This window comes from Lampetra planeri, chromosome 29, assembly GCF_965212315.1.
Source record: "Lampetra planeri chromosome 29, kcLamPlan1.2.h2, whole genome shotgun sequence".
NCBI classification, from domain to species: Eukaryota; Metazoa; Chordata; class Hyperoartia; order Petromyzontiformes; family Petromyzontidae; genus Lampetra; species Lampetra planeri.
Window position 1 is genome coordinate 1,804,399 of NC_136135.1, and position 16,036 is coordinate 1,820,434.

Genomic DNA, 16,036 nt, shown 5'->3' on the forward strand with positions numbered 1-16,036 from the left:
CCAGCCCCTCAATTCAAACTCTCTCGCGCCCCGCCCCTAACCCCACCTCTCCCCCGCTCGCCCCTCCCCTCGTCCCCCCCCGCTCGTCCCCCCCCCCTCGTCCGCCCCCCTCGTCCCCCCCCCCTCGTCCCCCCCCTCGTCCCTCAATTAAAACTCTCCCGCGCCCCGCCCCTCAATCCCGCTCGCCCCCCCCCTCGTCCCCCTTCCAGCCCCTCAATTCAAACTCCCCCGCGCCCCGCCCCTCAACCCCTCCCCCTCGTCCCCCCCCTCCCGCCCCTTCATTCAAACACCCCCCCCTTCGCCCCATCGCTGGCCCGGGCCCCGCGGTGCACTGTGGGAGTTGGACGTACTTAAGCGAGCGGCCATGTTGGTGGAGTTGGGCCGCTGAAAGGGAGAGGCGTTCGAGAGACAAATCAATCCTTCTCCATCCGCACCCAAGCCCGGCTCATCGAGAGACGCAGTCGTCTCGTACGGTTCGTGCGCTTCCTGCCTATCGAAACGGCGACATTATTTTTCGCGATCGATGCTCGGTGAAATGGGATTTGTGTCGACGCGAATCTGGCCTCTGGTTGTTTGTGTACTACGCGGATGCGAAGGGCCTCGGAGGCTTCTCCTGACCGTCCCCTCCCAACGATAAATTCGCAATCTTTTGGGGTAAAATAGCAAAAATTGCCGGCTAAATAAGCGCAGTTTATCATCCCGTCGCTTTTATGGGAACTGTTGGTGGTTTGAAACGCTTAAAATGCGCACCATTGGTGGCGTTGAGGTTTTTTTTGTGTCGAGCGAAATTTGTGGGCCGGGTTTGTGACGTGGGTTTAGGTTATTGCGCTTTTACTGTTTAAAATGTGAAATATAAATATTCTTAAATATTCCGACGTAATACACGATTGCATCGAGAAGGAAGGACGTAGCAGCTGTTATGTCACCGGTGTTGCCTTTTAGAGTAGTTGTTTACGCAAAAAAAAACATCGTATAATGGTGCGTAATGCAATTCCTGGCTCTCATTGTGCTGCATTGCACAAGCGAATAAACGTTAACTTCGAATGGTTTTATTTCAGTCAATCCTCGCCGAGTACTCGTTTCTTCATTCGGGGAGGGTCCTACGTCGTAATTGTTAACCAATTTCAATTTAAGGAGCGATTTTTTTTAACGTTTTGGGGGGGGGGGGCGGGGGAAACCCCGAAGTGCTTGAGGCAGAAATCCACGCAAACTCTGTCGGGTTCGGTAAAGAGACGGGTCCACGATCTCCTCCACTTGGCCGTCTTCTCGCTTTGCTCTGTCCCCGAGTTCCTTCGAACCTGCGGGAGTTCCGCAAGTCTGATCCACCATCTTAAGAAAATACGCAACTGCTGTCCATTTTAGCAGTGCCCTGGGTGCTTTGGGAGCGTGCGAATGTATCTAAATTTAGTAACAATTGTGGTGTATTACCAATATGCCGATGTCAACAAGGTTCTGTTTTAACTCGCGATGTTTGAGCTGCAACAAAAAGGCGACTTGCCTGAAAACATTACGAAACTTTGCTCCCATGGGAGGGCAAGTGCTTCGACTGATGGGCACTGTAAACACCAGAAACAAAGTGGCCTAAATATTACAACTTTGCAATGTGGAGAACGTGCAAGCGGTTTTGAGTAGCACTAAATAATTATCCCTAACCAATTAGTCAAGAGTGTGAGCCGTCGCACTGGTCCTCTCCTGCTCCCAGCCACCCTCATACTATAGCCCTTCCATTGGCTTTGCCTCTTCATTTCGTCATCCATTAGTACGAGTTATCCCGCTGACTAATCAATTAGCCCACCATTCACAAGTGCTATCCCTTCCACTGACCCTAGCCATGTCACTGGCCCTAACCCCTTAGCCCCCTACCTCCGGAGATTTGCGAGTGCGTAGGCCACAACTGGATTGAGAGGGGGGGGGCTTTAACACGCGTCTCCAGCTGGTATGACCTTTTGTGCTACCTTGGTAGGGACCATTGGCCACAATCCAGGCTACATTGTCGCTTGAGGGAGGGCTGGATTTTACTGGGAGAATAATAGCTTTGCTAATCGATGTTTAAATCTAATTGCCTCAGAAACCTATAACAAAGCAATACGTAAAGGTTAAACACACGGTAATTCATTGAAGTAACGAACAGACCTAAATGTCCGTCCGCAGAATAAAAATGTTTGTCTATTGACCTGATGTTCTCGTATTTGTTTACAAGAATCCCTCCACCACTTTCGACCTTCAAGTTCTCATCAATAGTCGAGCATTATATATAATTTTCCTACATTGTTATTGCCAAGAACCACTCGTATTAATAATTTTGAGTGCTGCATGATTTATATGCTTAACTATATATTGAGAAATCTTCCAATTCATTGATCTTAGAAAAATAAAAGTCATGCCCAAACTGCAGTGAACGTCTTTCCTTTTTAACGGGCGCATTGTCTGTTTTGTTTGACTTGGCTTCTTTAGCCATATTTTATTTTGTGCCGTGTTTGCAGTTTGTGAGTCTGACAAGTGGAAGCTGTGTGCGGTGGTTGGAGGTCTCCTGAGGTGATTTCGGGGAGCTCCCTGCCAGCGTCCTCACGGGAGGCCGGCGCGTTCTGGAAACGCGACCGCTCCTCTTGACATTTGGACGCACAACAAAAGACGACTGCTGCGGGAAGAGTTCTCCAGCTTTCGAACTTCAAAAAAAAAACCTCAATTTCTCATAATTTCTGAATTCCTCGAACTCTGATTTTTAAAGAGTCGGAGTGCCGACAATTTCTTTGCGTTTTTATTTTTAAAGAAAATTCAATATAGAGTATATAATTTCGAAGATTTTTCTTTTCGTTATTTATATGAACTTGTGAAGATTCTTGACGGGACTGCTGTTTGGGGCCGCGAGTGGAGGGACGAGCAGCAGATTTGCGACCAAGATTGAACTTCTTAAAAAGGGCGGAGACGATGGCTGCCACACGCACAGAAAACGGTGTTGCCGTGGGCATGGGCGGCCAGATGAGGTCCTCGACAGGGCCCAACATGCTCCGAGTGAACGCGCCCACTATGATGTCTCAGTCCAAGGGCCCGATGCCCATGTCTTCGACAGCGCTGCAGTCGGCGAGCATGCACGGAGGGTCCCAGGCGCAGAACCCAGGCGCGGGCAGCGGTGTCAAGTAAGGGTGCTTGGTGTGGTCTGAGGTAGAGCTGGGTTATTGGATTATTGGTGCTTTTACTTAGATAAATCGAATAAGTTGAAAATATAAACAAGACTCAGCATATCCACGTGTACAGTTGATGTTTTAGATGAGGCTTGGTAACCGTCACATCAGCCGTGTGGCATGGTAGGGGTTTCCCCAACTTCGTTGGCAGGATGTAGGAGCGGACATTTTTAAAGGGACCCGAGTAAAAGCCGGCCATTCAATGCCTGGCTCTAACATGCACGACTCTGCTGTAGGCTCATGCTTTGAGTTTGAAGCTTTGTTAAATATAACAAGATTCCAATTGAATGGGCATTAATTTTGCCATAGTTAACTCCAGAAATTACTTTATTGACTTGTAAAATTGTATTAGAGTGGTAAAATTGACATCTGTAGAATGCACTTAAGCTATTGAAGTTCAAGCTCTGGTTGGACAGCTCTGCAAAACATAATTGAGTTCCAACCTTTCTGAACTCGTAGGCCAATGTCAACCCTCAACATTGAGGGCCACCATGCAATAAAATGTCTGCAGCCCTTTTGCATGCCACTTCTCAGTTTTGCGGACCACAAGTTGGAAACCACTGGTCTTGGTATTTATCTGTGATTGGAGCTTGTTTGTGTCTTGGAACTTCAACAACACTAACATGATCCTGCTGTGTATAATGGTTATTGCTGAATTTTCAATCCATATGTTGGCAGTTTGATCTGCCAGTGCAGCAATTAAAACAATGGGACACGTTTTTTAATCCTCTCCACATCTGTCCACCCAGCATTTATAAATGAGTACATCACAGTCGATCAGCAGTTAAGAGTGGTTGCGTAGTGTGGATACAAGCACATTCCAAGAGTAGTGGCCAGCATGAAATAATAGGCTAAAATACCAGTTCGAAGTGGCATGAGTGTTGGAGAGAAAACCAAATTACTTTTCTGATGTTGAGCCATTATTTGGCTGATCTACTAACTGTAAAGCCTCGTCTTGAGGTCCGTGCAACCAATCTAACTCCGTGGTCGCTAAAATAGTCTAAATTGCAAGTGCCCTGGACATTAGTCTGCCAGTAGGGGACAATTGTGCAGTATAATCTTGATTGAATAAGTTACTGGTAATTTTCGAATTGTTGCCCTCATCCTGGCACACAATAGCCTACTCTTGCAAATAATATGCACATATTAAGGTTAATTCATCTGCTGTGGATGGCAGCTGGATTCAAACTTAACCGCAGCAACCACGCTCGAGCCAGGCAATGTCACAGCCCATATTAAGTACCACTTTTTGGGAACTGCATTGTAGCCTGCCCCTGCTATACGAGTGTCATTTTATCCACTTGGCTGCCAACCGATGAGCATTACCCCATGCTCCTTCGAACATGGAGATTCTGCTGACTGAATTGTCTGAAGTGTTAGCTCAAGCAAACGAAGGACACGTGATGTTTAGAAGAACATTGATCTGTTTACTTGACAAATGTAATTGTTACTTTTACAGTGGTCATTTGGGCTATGTGTTTTGGTGACATTGGGTTGTGACGATGTTGCACCATATTCTGATTACCATAAGCCTTTCTTGGTAAGAATTTGTTTTGTTTGCGTGAAACATTTTAGACCTGGTGATGACTGGAAGGCAGGTCTGAAGTTGCCACCAAAAGACAGAAGAGTAAAGACTTCAGTAAGTGGCTTTGTTTCATGTTGGTCGCCCACTTTCACTAAGGATTTTGTCAAATTCCAAATTTGGATCTTCTGGATTGGGGCTGCGTCTTGAGCATTTCAAGCTTTCGCCATGCACCACTGGAAAGGCACGAGAAGAAATGCTCAAGACATGGCCCAACCCATCTGTGCGACTGGAGGGTGAGCAATAGTGGTGTCTGTTTGTGTCCAGGACGTGACCGCCACGAAAGGAAACGAGTTTGAGGACTACTGCCTGAAGCGTGAGCTGCTCATGGGCATTTTTGAGAAGGGCTGGGAAAAGCCCTCTCCAATCCAGGTGAGAACTTTCCAGTGCATAATGTGAAGATTCATCCCCTTCAAAATGTATTTTTATAATTGCCATGCCTCTTGGATTCTCGGTGGATATTGATTATGTACAATTTCTTAAAAGTTTTATGAAAATGTTACTTAAGGCAATTGCTGGTACAAACAAGATGGTGCACTTAATCATGAAGTCTTGACCCCAGTTCATAATGAGTTATTGAATTGTGAGTAGGTAGGGTACGCGATACATAATCCAATAACTCATCTTGAGACTTGCACAACTAATTTGATGTTGGCCTTTCAACAAAATCCATTTGTATTATTGGTCCTTGTAATGACGCACCCGTCAAATGACAGGTCACGATTCGGTTTGAGAAATGTTCAAAATCCAATGTGCATTTTTTATTCTCGTGCAAATGAGACCTGAAATAATGAGCAAAAAATATATTTGTACCAAATGCGGTGTAAAAACAAGGGTACGTGCATAGATTTTGCTTTGAGCATGCAAGTGCTATATATTAAATATTGTGTACATTGCTGTAGAAAAAGTTGCACACCAGGTCTGCATGGTTTACAAAGTTAATTACCTATAATCACCCAGAAATGTCTGTCCGTCCTGCGTGTGATGTCACTCCACATGAGGCCCCCCTCATTAATATTCACGAGTGGGTGGATTTTTACACTAACGCAGAGGACGATCGAGATGAATTAAATCATTTATTACGCCAAGTTGCTTCAAATATGACGTTCTTTACAAAAAGTGATGGTAAAAAATACATCTACACAGTACAGTGCGACAACCGTGTGTGACGTCACTGCAAAAGAACCCCCCCCTTCATTAATATTCATGCCCGCTTGAAAAGTTACACTACCGCAAGGTCGCGCACTCCACATGCCGCACACCTTAGCGGCTGAACATTTTTTCTATTGAATATTTCAGATTTACTGCAATATACACTTGTCCTTGGACGGGAAAAAAAGCTAGTGTTTTATACAAGGTGTGTTTTTGTAGGGGCTATTGGTACATGAGCACTCAATAGTTTTTGACATTCCATTGACCAATTGTGCAAATGATATGCATGATATGCTAATTTACACTCGATGGGACATGCTACGAAGGAGATAGACAAATGGAAATACAAAATACCAGAAAACAATAGATTATTGAGTACATGCTAGATGGGGACATTTTCAAATGTATGTCTGTGCCACTGGATAGCTTAATGAATACTAATACTGTTGCTGTGCAAAATCTGACTTGGCGCCTGCAGGAAGAGAGCATCCCTATTGCACTGTCTGGGCGGGATATTCTGGCGCGTGCCAAGAACGGGACCGGTAAAAGCGGAGCCTACCTCATTCCCCTGCTAGAGCGTCTGGACATGAAGAAGCCCTACATTCAAGGTGCGTCTCAACCTGTTCATGTTGGCACACGACCCCTGAGGGCTACGATGCACGAAGGCAATTTTACAACAATAGTCACTGGCGTTTGCAACCAGCAATGGTTGCTGTCACCATTTTCTATTGTAAAAAAAAAGCTTGACACATCTGATCATAGCGCCCCCTAGTGCGCAACTGATGGCAGCTTCCAGTCGGATCACAGATGGCATGACTACCTGAGGTTGTGGTCTGTAGACCAATAATTGATGAAAGCGTAGTACCACTGCTCCGTATATCCACATTTTATTGTGAAGTTTTATTGACTTGTGTGGGCTGCTGCATCCAAGGTGATGCTAGCATAGCTCTGATTTCCTCCGTGTGTCCCCCGGCAGCACTAACGATTGTGCCGACGCGTGAGCTGGCGCTGCAGACCAGCCAGATCTGCATCGAGCTCAGCAAGCACATGGGTGGCGTCAAAGTCATGGCCACCACCGGCGGCACCAACCTGAGAGACGACATTCTACGTCTCGACGAGACTGGTAAAGAGCAGCGCTTGCATGCGTACACGGTTCAAGGGGGAGATCTGCTGCCAAAGGGAAAATCCATGCCTAGGCTATCCTCACCTCTAGCTTTCCAACGTAGGTGAGGTGAGGGAAGGATGACATGTAACAATATGAAAATATATTCTTAGGCTCGTGACACGTCCACATGTATTGATATGCAAATGTTTCATTTCGGGTATTTGAACAACTAAACGAGTTGTAAAGTTATGAAAACCATGTATGCTTTATGTAACGCTTGCCCAAAACGCATTTGCGTTGGGTAGTGATTAGCAGTGTAGAAGGTGGGAGGAAGCTGTCGCGGCAAACCGCATTTGGTTATTTGCAATTATTTTTTATTCTGTTTTGTCTCAAATGTTGGCAACTCTGGTCAATTTGTCCGGTTTCTAAAGGACAAAGTCCCTCCTAGCAACGCTGCTTTATACTGCAGGTGGGTTCATTGGATCATCTTTCCAACAGTTCTGTTCCCCTCTGTCCATAACAGATGGACAGAATTAATAAATTCATCAAAAAAAATATTGCAAAGTGTTAAATCGAGGTGAAACAAACACATTTGGAACGAGATAATATAACTAATTGAAATGTGTAATTTATTATACATGTCGATTTATACTTGGATATTTACAACTGTATAACAATTACCCATATTCTGAGATTGATAATTGTACTATAATAAAACCTGGATAATTCTACTTGGTATATTTAAGCACTCATATGCAGTTTAATTGGAATGTAGGCTTTTGTTAAGCTGGAGCAAATCAAGGTTTAGCCGAGTTGTGTGGAGCAAGTAAAGATGTGGGTGTTAATCTGCTTTCATACAACTCAAGTGAAGATTAATCCTGACAATTTGCTATCGGCTACATTTCACACATCCCAACTGTGCCTTAATAATGTTAAGTGGTTATGTCATGTGTTATTGGGCGTCTAAATGCATTGATATACTAAGTCGCTGTAGGGCATCATGGATGATGCAAGCTGTTGAGTTGAAATATTTGTTTTCTCTGGCGTATTACCATGTGGTGTGTTTCCACATTTAGGTTATTAATGTGGATTTTTTTAACCTTGGTCTTGATAAACCACTAACCCTAGTAGGTCACCAACAATACTATAAAAGATTGGTTATGTAATTGAGCAGAGGATGATGGTGTAAGTCAATAAAATAACAGTTTTAATTCTATATATTTATATCCGAAAGTAAAGAAATACCTTTGTTTCAACCAACTAACCTTGTACAATATTGATCTGTGACCTATTAACTTGATGTTATGTAGCCAAAACATTAACACATTTACTCTGAAGTAAAATGTATTTTCAGTATCCAAGTCGATTGTATAAATTAATGATCAGTGTAGGTTAGTGAAGGGAACTCGGGGGGGTGGGGGGGGAATCCGTTACGATGTCACAAACCACCACTGATAGGTGGGAATCACTCCTAAACATGATACCTTATGACTTGTACGAAGAGCTATATGAAACATCTGTATACTGTTGAATGTCCATATATGTGGGTAGATTATCCAGATTGCAGATTCTTCATGCTTTCATTAAAAATCTTTACATTGGCGGTCAAATGCCTCGTAGAGCATGGCTGTGCTTCCACAAACGTGACGAAAGAACCAATTACTTTTAGGAAGTATTAACAACAGGACCCATTCTACTTTTTCATTCCCATCTTTCATAGGGAAACATGGGTTTTATACCCATATTAGTTTAAAATTATCTGTTTTATCTGGGCCATACCCCCCCCCCCCTCCCATTCGGGATATCAAGAGTTACATTTTTTGCTGCAAGGACTTTGTGCTGACAAATAAAGTGTAAGGTAATGCTTGTGGACGCAAGCACTGCCTGTCGTATCATCGTTGAGCCTCGTCGCCAATATCCGCGTTTGTCCCGCACTCGCAGTGCACGTCATAATCGCGACACCTGGCCGCATCCTGGACCTCATCAACAAGGGCCTGGCCAAAGTGGATGCCGTGCAGATGATTGTGCTGGATGAGGCCGACAAGCTTCTGTCGCAGGACTTTGTGCAGATGCTCGATGACATCATCCGTGCCATGCCGCGCAACCGCCAGATCTTGCTGTACTCCGCCACCTTCCCGCTGAGTGTGCAAAAGTTCATGGTGAGCCTCCCTGCAGAGTTTGTACCACTTCCCCCAACGTGTGTGGTTCTGCGATGCTTGCTTTGCCACGATAGCTTTTTTCAACAATACAATATCAGTTTTCACAATACTACAATTATGGCTATCAGTTTTGAAACTCTTGGCAAATTTTTGGTGGTGCTTTCAATCAAAATACACCTGCTATAGTAAGTCTTATTTTCCATTCTATCACACTTGTATACCACTGTCAGTTACACAATAAATAAGTAAAAAAACGGACTACAGGAAATGGTGACGTCATATAACCATCATGCAATCGATGAAACGTTTTTCAAAGCATTTAAATTGGCAATGGCTATTTTTTTAGGTCTATATTGTGAACTCTATTTAAAACTTGTTAGAAAATGAAGGTCAAAAAGCATTAACCTATAATCATCATGTAACATTATTGGTCTTGTATTGTGTGATCTAGCATATCGCCACATTTAAGCAACCCTGGTATGAACGAAGGGTCTTAACATTTAATTCCCTCAGGAATCGATGATATGGAGTTGTCGTTTGATTCAAGAACATTCTTTTAACAATTGTGACTGGCATTGCCAGAAGCATAAGAACACATGACAACACACATGAACTGAAAAACATTTTCTTCCAGGATGTAATGTATATATAGGGGGCCATTAGAATATATCGATTGATTAATTGTTACACATCTAATATGTACATTAATTGGGGTTCAAACCAGTAGTTCCCCATCTTTAGGTTTGTGGACCTAGTGTTTTTCAAGACTGGTAAACAGTCCATGGAGCTGTTGGTGTTTTCTCAAATCCATATTTGTCAGCACATAGTGGTCTGCAAACATGTTTTGAATTGAGCTGTGGTCCACAGGTCAAAGGTTGGAAACCCCTGGTTTGGAAATGTGTATGTTACATAAGGGGGTGGAGTGGACTGATTTGCTAGTGGCAGTCATCTTTATATATTTGACTATGCACTACAAAAAAAGATTGGAATATATTTCAACAAATATAACTACATACAATAATACAAAGGCTTGCTCACTGCTGTAAATTGTTTTGAGACCTTGGTTCAGTTGTTGCCTTCGCAAACATCAGTGGTGAGCAAAATCAGAATAGGTCCTAGGGCCTGGGTCACTCCCTTCAATCAACCTGCACTTGCCAAGGTGATGACATTTGGTCATATGGTCTGTGAATCCCCACGACTGACGGCCTTTATCCTGCAATTAATTGACAATTGCTGTAAATTACGATGATCGGTTACTAGTTGGTGAATATGGAATATATGAGGTGGTGATTGATGAAACTGACAATGCAATAAATAATTCAAAATGAAGCTCAACTGCAAGAACTGTCTGGCTTGATGTTAATAATGTTTTGTTTCTGATCCATCAAGAATCGGCACCTGCAGAAGCCGTACGAGATAAACCTGATGGAGGAGCTCACTCTGAAGGGCATCACACAGTTCTACGCTTACGTCAATGAGCGCCAGAAAGTGCACTGTCTGAACACGCTCTTCTCCAAGGTATGGGCCCTCGCACATGTTCACGTTTGTAAATGTATGTCCCCAACCCTGGAAGTCTGATTTTTTTGGGCACAAGGTAATTGACAACCGTTTATATTTGTATATAATTTAAAATACGGCCACATCTCAAGAAGTTGTATGAAACATTGGGCATATTGTACGTGACAAGTGGTGCAAAGATCAAGCTTTAGGAGTTGGAAATATTGTGGCTGACAATTTTTTAAAACTTGCTCTAGAAATTGATCCCAGGCTAGTTTGAGAGCCAATGGCTGAATTGGCAGTTCGGGCAGTTCTCAACTTGCGAACAGGTTCCGTTCTTGAGATCCGTTGGCAAGACGGAACACAATGTCCTTTTTCAAATGCACATGGTTAGTGTTTTATAAAATGTGTTTACGGTTCAACAAAAAGGGAGCGCATTGTTAAACTCGTAAATAAGAATAAATATTGTACGTTTGCTTATAATACTGTAATAAATACCGTTTGGTAGTTAAAACCTAAAATAACATAATGTTAAACAATCCGTTAACATTTTCACTTTCCTGGAGTCCTGATGGTGGCTTGAATATAAGAAGGGGCATAATGAGTCTCCATGATTGTGCATGCGTGCACACACAACAAATATAAATAATCCCCTTTTATAGCCTTGACAGGCTGTAGGGGCAAGTACTGTTATCAAGCAGCGCCTATGAAGGCAGGCATGGCACAAGAGAGGTTGTGGCCAACACTGCATGCACCAGGTACTCATTTGAGGCCAAGTCGACCTCGAAAGGCCAGGATCCATTCAAATAATCGTCACTGATGTTGGTCATGAATGGGAATCTAACTTGGGTAGCCGGGTTGGTTGCGAAGCGCACTCCCCGGTTGCGCTACCGCTCCACACATGGGGGAATGCACCCGCACACTCACAGCTGGTTGCTGTGACCATATATCTCGTGGAGGATTGCTTCGCTGAATACAATAGTTATGCGGTTTAGTGTGCAAATGCAAGTTCGTGTTTGCAAGTTGATGTAAAAAAAGTCATGGAAACTGGTCCATAAGTGAGGATGTTTGGAAGTCAACTTGCCTGTTATAGGTTTGTCACTTAATTTATGGTGTAGTTTAGCAGTTTAGAACTGGCATTTTTGCAAATGCGGTGAAATCCATTTGGTTTTCTACCCAGGTTTTCCTCAACAGTTAAAGGTACTTTTTTTTAAATGTAATGTGTTCTGAGTGGAGTGGAATCTGCCCTTTTATCTATATCCTCCCTTGTGCTTTTTTCTAATCCTTATCTTTTTTTTCATTCCCACAGCTGCAGATCAATCAGTCGATCATTTTCTGCAACTCAACTCAGCGCGTGGAGCTGCTGGCCAAGAAGATAACACAGCTCGGCTACTCTTGCTTTTATATCCACGCCAAGATGAAGCAGGTGCGTCTGCCATTCGGTTCTTAAATAGTGGCAAAACTGCCACACAACTTGGCTGAGACACCTTGTAGAGTTTTTTTAGGACTGGGGTATTTGCATCACGCTGTGGAATGGTGAGGAGTGGTCCTCTCATTTTATTGTAATTTTCTTACGTTGCTTTTTGATCTCTGAGGTTAAGCAAGGTTTGAGCCTGGATAGCCTTTGGATGGGTGTTCATGCATATTAGGCTGGAGCTACATTTTGGAAAAATCCATTGTCCTGTACTTTTCCCACATCTGCTCCTGGCCTTCACCAACCAGCAGTAACTTAGCATGGTGAAGTCTTGTCAAACCACCCTCATTAATGACATGGTATGGGGAGGCCTTGATCCATAAGTGGTTTAACAAAAGGCTGTACACGTGTGTTTTTGTTGGTTTGTTTCCTTTCTGCAGGAGCATCGTAATCGTGTGTTCCACGACTTCAGGAGGGGAGAATGTCGGAACCTGGTGTGTTCCGGTAAGCTCGCTGCCTCACTGGCTTCAAAACTAGATACAGCGTCACCATGGACTCAATCTTGTCACCGAGGCTGTGTACACCTGTCCATTCCCTTAAATGAATTAATCGCATGGCTTGCAATGGCATCTCTGCCATGTCTGGATATGCACTGTTGTACTCTGGTATTTTACACTATTTAGTTGTGACCTTGTCGATTACAACAGTGCTCACCCTGGGTCCGGTCACACTCTTAACGAAACTTAAAAAGTAGAGATTGTACATTTATGTATTTCCCATTCTCTTGTACCTTTTTACATTTTAAACAATGTAGTCGATGCTATTTATTGGTCAAATGAACTTTGAGGTAGTGATGATCTCTTACAGCCCAGAGTTGTGGATATTCCACATTCCAAAGGACGATCACTTTACCAGTGATACCCATTTTAGTGACTGGAGGGATGATTTGCATATAGATACCAACATGTTAAATGAAAAATATAATGGTGGGGTTTATTCCAATGCTTTGTTGTCGAGGGTTTATGAATCGTGGCGAGTTGTGCAACTCAATCCACTGGACTGCAAGAGCCAGGTGGTGACAACAGCATTGGGTTCCATGGGCCTTCTGTGGGTTTTTTTTCAGGGTTATATTCACTACACATGCGTGATAGGTGTTCTCATGTTTTCTACCACTTGCAAAACCCTTAAATTAATTGGATAGTTATCCAAATGCAGGACCTTTTGTATATGTTTTTTTAAAAAGTCACACTTTTCAGGAGAAATAGCCTTATTTTATCGAATAGCAAGTATTGTGTTGCTTGACCTTTGTGTGGGTAAATTAAAGTCAATTTCAATATGAACTTTCAGATCTGTTCACCCGAGGAATTGACATTCAGGCTGTGAATGTGGTCATCAACTTTGACTTCCCAAAGAATGCCGAGACGTACCTGCATCGCATTGGCCGTTCCGGTAAGGACACGAGATACCCATCATTACATTTTTATACGTATAACCGGCAATGTTTGTGCATTTGCACTCACTGGAGGTGGTAGGGGGGAGCACAGGCTCTTGGGGCCAACATTGTGGCAACATTTAACCAGCACTGTTCCCACTGCTTGTGTAGAGCTGTAAAATACTGGCCTATTAAGCTGGTCTATCCAACCTGAAATTATTCTACCGATTATTGTTTAGGTAACTAGACTAATGGGATGAAGACCTGTGCTTAAAAATTTATAAGGAAATCCTTCCCACGTGTGCTACTGGATGGGAAGGTCGGTTGAGGTTTGATGTCTGCATAATCGGCCATATTGTGCTCAGCATTGTTTGTAGGAGACCTGTCTTTTGAGAGGCAGGATGTGGGGGTGGCCCCCATTTTTTAAAAGAGCCCAAGTTGACCATGAAAGCAGTCCTACAATTTTTAATCCACGAATCATCCCAGCTCTAGCTAAGCACTCTGCACATATCAGCACTCAACCCCTGGCTCTAAGTAGTTACGAGTTCTGAGCCAGCAGCTTGAGATACTGTGTGAATCTGGGTAAAAGCCACCTGTGATTACAGTGGGAATGGGGAAAATGTGCCCCCTTGCGAAAGGGAAGAATTGAGTGCCTCTGCTTTTGCGGGCCATTCCCTTTACAAATAGGTACGATTGTGACATTATTTGAATTTGATTTTTACATGATGCTAATGGAAAAAAACTAAATGGAATTCGGAGAGGGGTAGAACACTGACAATTTGCTGAATGACTCTGTGTGTGCTAACTCGTCAGGCCGCTATGGCCACCTGGGCCTGGCCATCAACCTGATCACGTACGAGGACCGCTTCAACCTGAAGGGCATCGAGGAGCAGCTGGGCACCGAGATCAAGCCCATCCCGGGCACCATTGACAAGAGCCTGTACGTGGCCGAGTTCCACAGTGAGCCGGATGAGGGCGGCAGCACACAGCAGCCAGCCCAGCAGCCGCCATCGCAGCAGCAGCCCTAAGACAAGTCGAGGGTGGGTGTTGGCGTCGCTACGTTGGTGCAGCGGGGGGAGCCCTATTGCGGGACGGCCACAGGCCTACACCCACGGGTGTGAAGGTGGTGTGCGGAGACTTGAGAGGGTGTTGCTGTGGGGTAGGGGATGAGGGAATAGTGTACGATGATCGTGGGGTGGGAGGCGGGGTGGGGGGGGGGACTATGGGGCAGGAGGAAAACCCGTCTTTGGGAGGTGAAGTTCAAGTTGGGGTGGGGGGAATCCAATGATGGGGTATACCTCCCATAGTTTATAACAACTTGTAGGCCTTTTGTCAACACTGCTGGATAGAGGCCTCGCTGTTGAGCATGCGACTTGTTTGGCCATACTTAATGCTCATCTGAGCTTATTGTGATGTAACTTAGAAGAAGGTATGTTTTAATAAATGCCAAAATGGCAATTCATGCTAAATTGGAAATTAACAACCTTTGTTGATGTAAGTAACAAGAACAATATTCTCGTGGTTGTGCTTGGCTCTCTCCATTTGCAGTCGTTTGCTTGTATGTGGTTGTCATGCCCCTCGGTGATTTGTTTAATTTGTTCCGTCTCTGCCCCCCCCCCCCTCAGGCATCCTGCACGCTTCCTCCAAGAAGACATTTATGTTGGAGGCGTGCCACAGCTTTTTTTTATTGTTACACTTCGCTGCCCCCTTAAAGTTTTTATTTACAACTGCTTATTTCAAAAATATTTTAATTGGAAGGTATATAAGAGAAATATCAGCATTTGGGAGTGCATTCCTTCTGTTAAAATTAATCACCATACAATTCTTAAACAAACATGGTGACGAGCGTAGGGTTTCTGGGAGGTCTGTCATTCAAAGCTTCAAGAATTAATTTAGCCCCCTCCTTTCCTCCTGCTGTTTAGACCGTTACTTCTGTGCTACAATATAATTTTTTGCACAAAAGTGCCTTACTGACCGATACTGCAAGCATTGTGCAAAAGATGAGATGTGGCAGTGGGGCGAAACACCCGGCCGCTGGGATTTGGAACCTTGAGCAGATGCCGCAATGTGGCTCGTGCTGCTCTTATCGCGCTCACAGAATGGATTGGCGTGACGGCGCCTGCCTGTTCAAGAGGCTTGCGTGCTCAAGCGCGACTGACTTGGAAGCCCTCTGGAGTTACAAGACGACAACAAATCTTGTGTTTTTTAATGTTGTTATTGTTATTTTTGGACTATTACAAAAGTACAAAAGACAAAAATCCCTTAACAAACTGAATGGATATTTAAAAAAAACCAGCTTACAAGGGTGGTCCTGGGCCAGGCAGCTTGCCTGCGTTGGCATACGCGATGTTGGGGGAGCTTCTCTGCTGAAACGGACCTGATGCCATGGAGACCACGGGCAGCACAGGGCAGCGAACACTTGCAAGGTGGCACCGCCTCCAAGCGCAATACACTATGCAGCCGAGTTGTGGTGTCTCCCTGGCCTTGCAACCTGCTGAAAACGAGGACAATTG

At 44.2% G+C, this 16,036-nt stretch overlaps 1 protein-coding gene across 2 annotated transcripts; it reads left to right on the forward strand.

Annotated features, from left to right (window-relative positions):
• Positions 1-301: 301 nt before the first annotated feature.
• DDX6 (DEAD-box helicase 6) lies at positions 302-15,781 on the forward strand. 2 transcript variants are annotated; one of them, XM_078608075.1, is made up of 13 exons: positions 302-473; positions 2,455-3,137; positions 4,758-4,821; positions 5,032-5,136; positions 6,395-6,524; positions 6,893-7,039; positions 8,963-9,180; positions 10,570-10,698; positions 11,987-12,103; positions 12,532-12,595; positions 13,439-13,540; positions 14,337-14,563; positions 15,149-15,781. In XM_078608075.1, the coding sequence occupies exons 2-12, from the start codon at positions 2,929-2,931 to the stop codon at positions 14,549-14,551; spliced, it is 1,500 nt and encodes a 499-aa protein (XP_078464201.1). In that variant the 5' UTR covers positions 302-473; positions 2,455-2,928; the 3' UTR covers positions 14,552-14,563; positions 15,149-15,781. The 2 variants fall into 2 exon arrangements, with proteins under 2 accessions (XP_078464201.1, XP_078464200.1); XM_078608074.1 differs by having other exon boundaries at positions 317-473; positions 2,484-3,137.
• The last annotated feature ends 255 nt before the right edge of the window (positions 15,782-16,036 follow it).

What these genes read in the sequence shown, in the direction of transcription:
- DDX6 (XM_078608075.1), top strand. Translation starts at nt 2,929, where the DNA reads ATGGCTGCCACACGCACAGAAAACGGTGTTGCCGTGGGCATGGGCGGC. An exon ending in TGAGTGTGCAAAAGTTCATG is followed by an intron (nt 9,181 to 10,569) that starts GTGAGCCTCCCT and finishes TGATCCATCAAG; the next exon opens with AATCGGCACCTGCAGAAGCC. An exon ending in TCGGAACCTGGTGTGTTCCG is followed by an intron (nt 12,596 to 13,438) that starts GTAAGCTCGCTG and finishes ATGAACTTTCAG; the next exon opens with ATCTGTTCACCCGAGGAATT.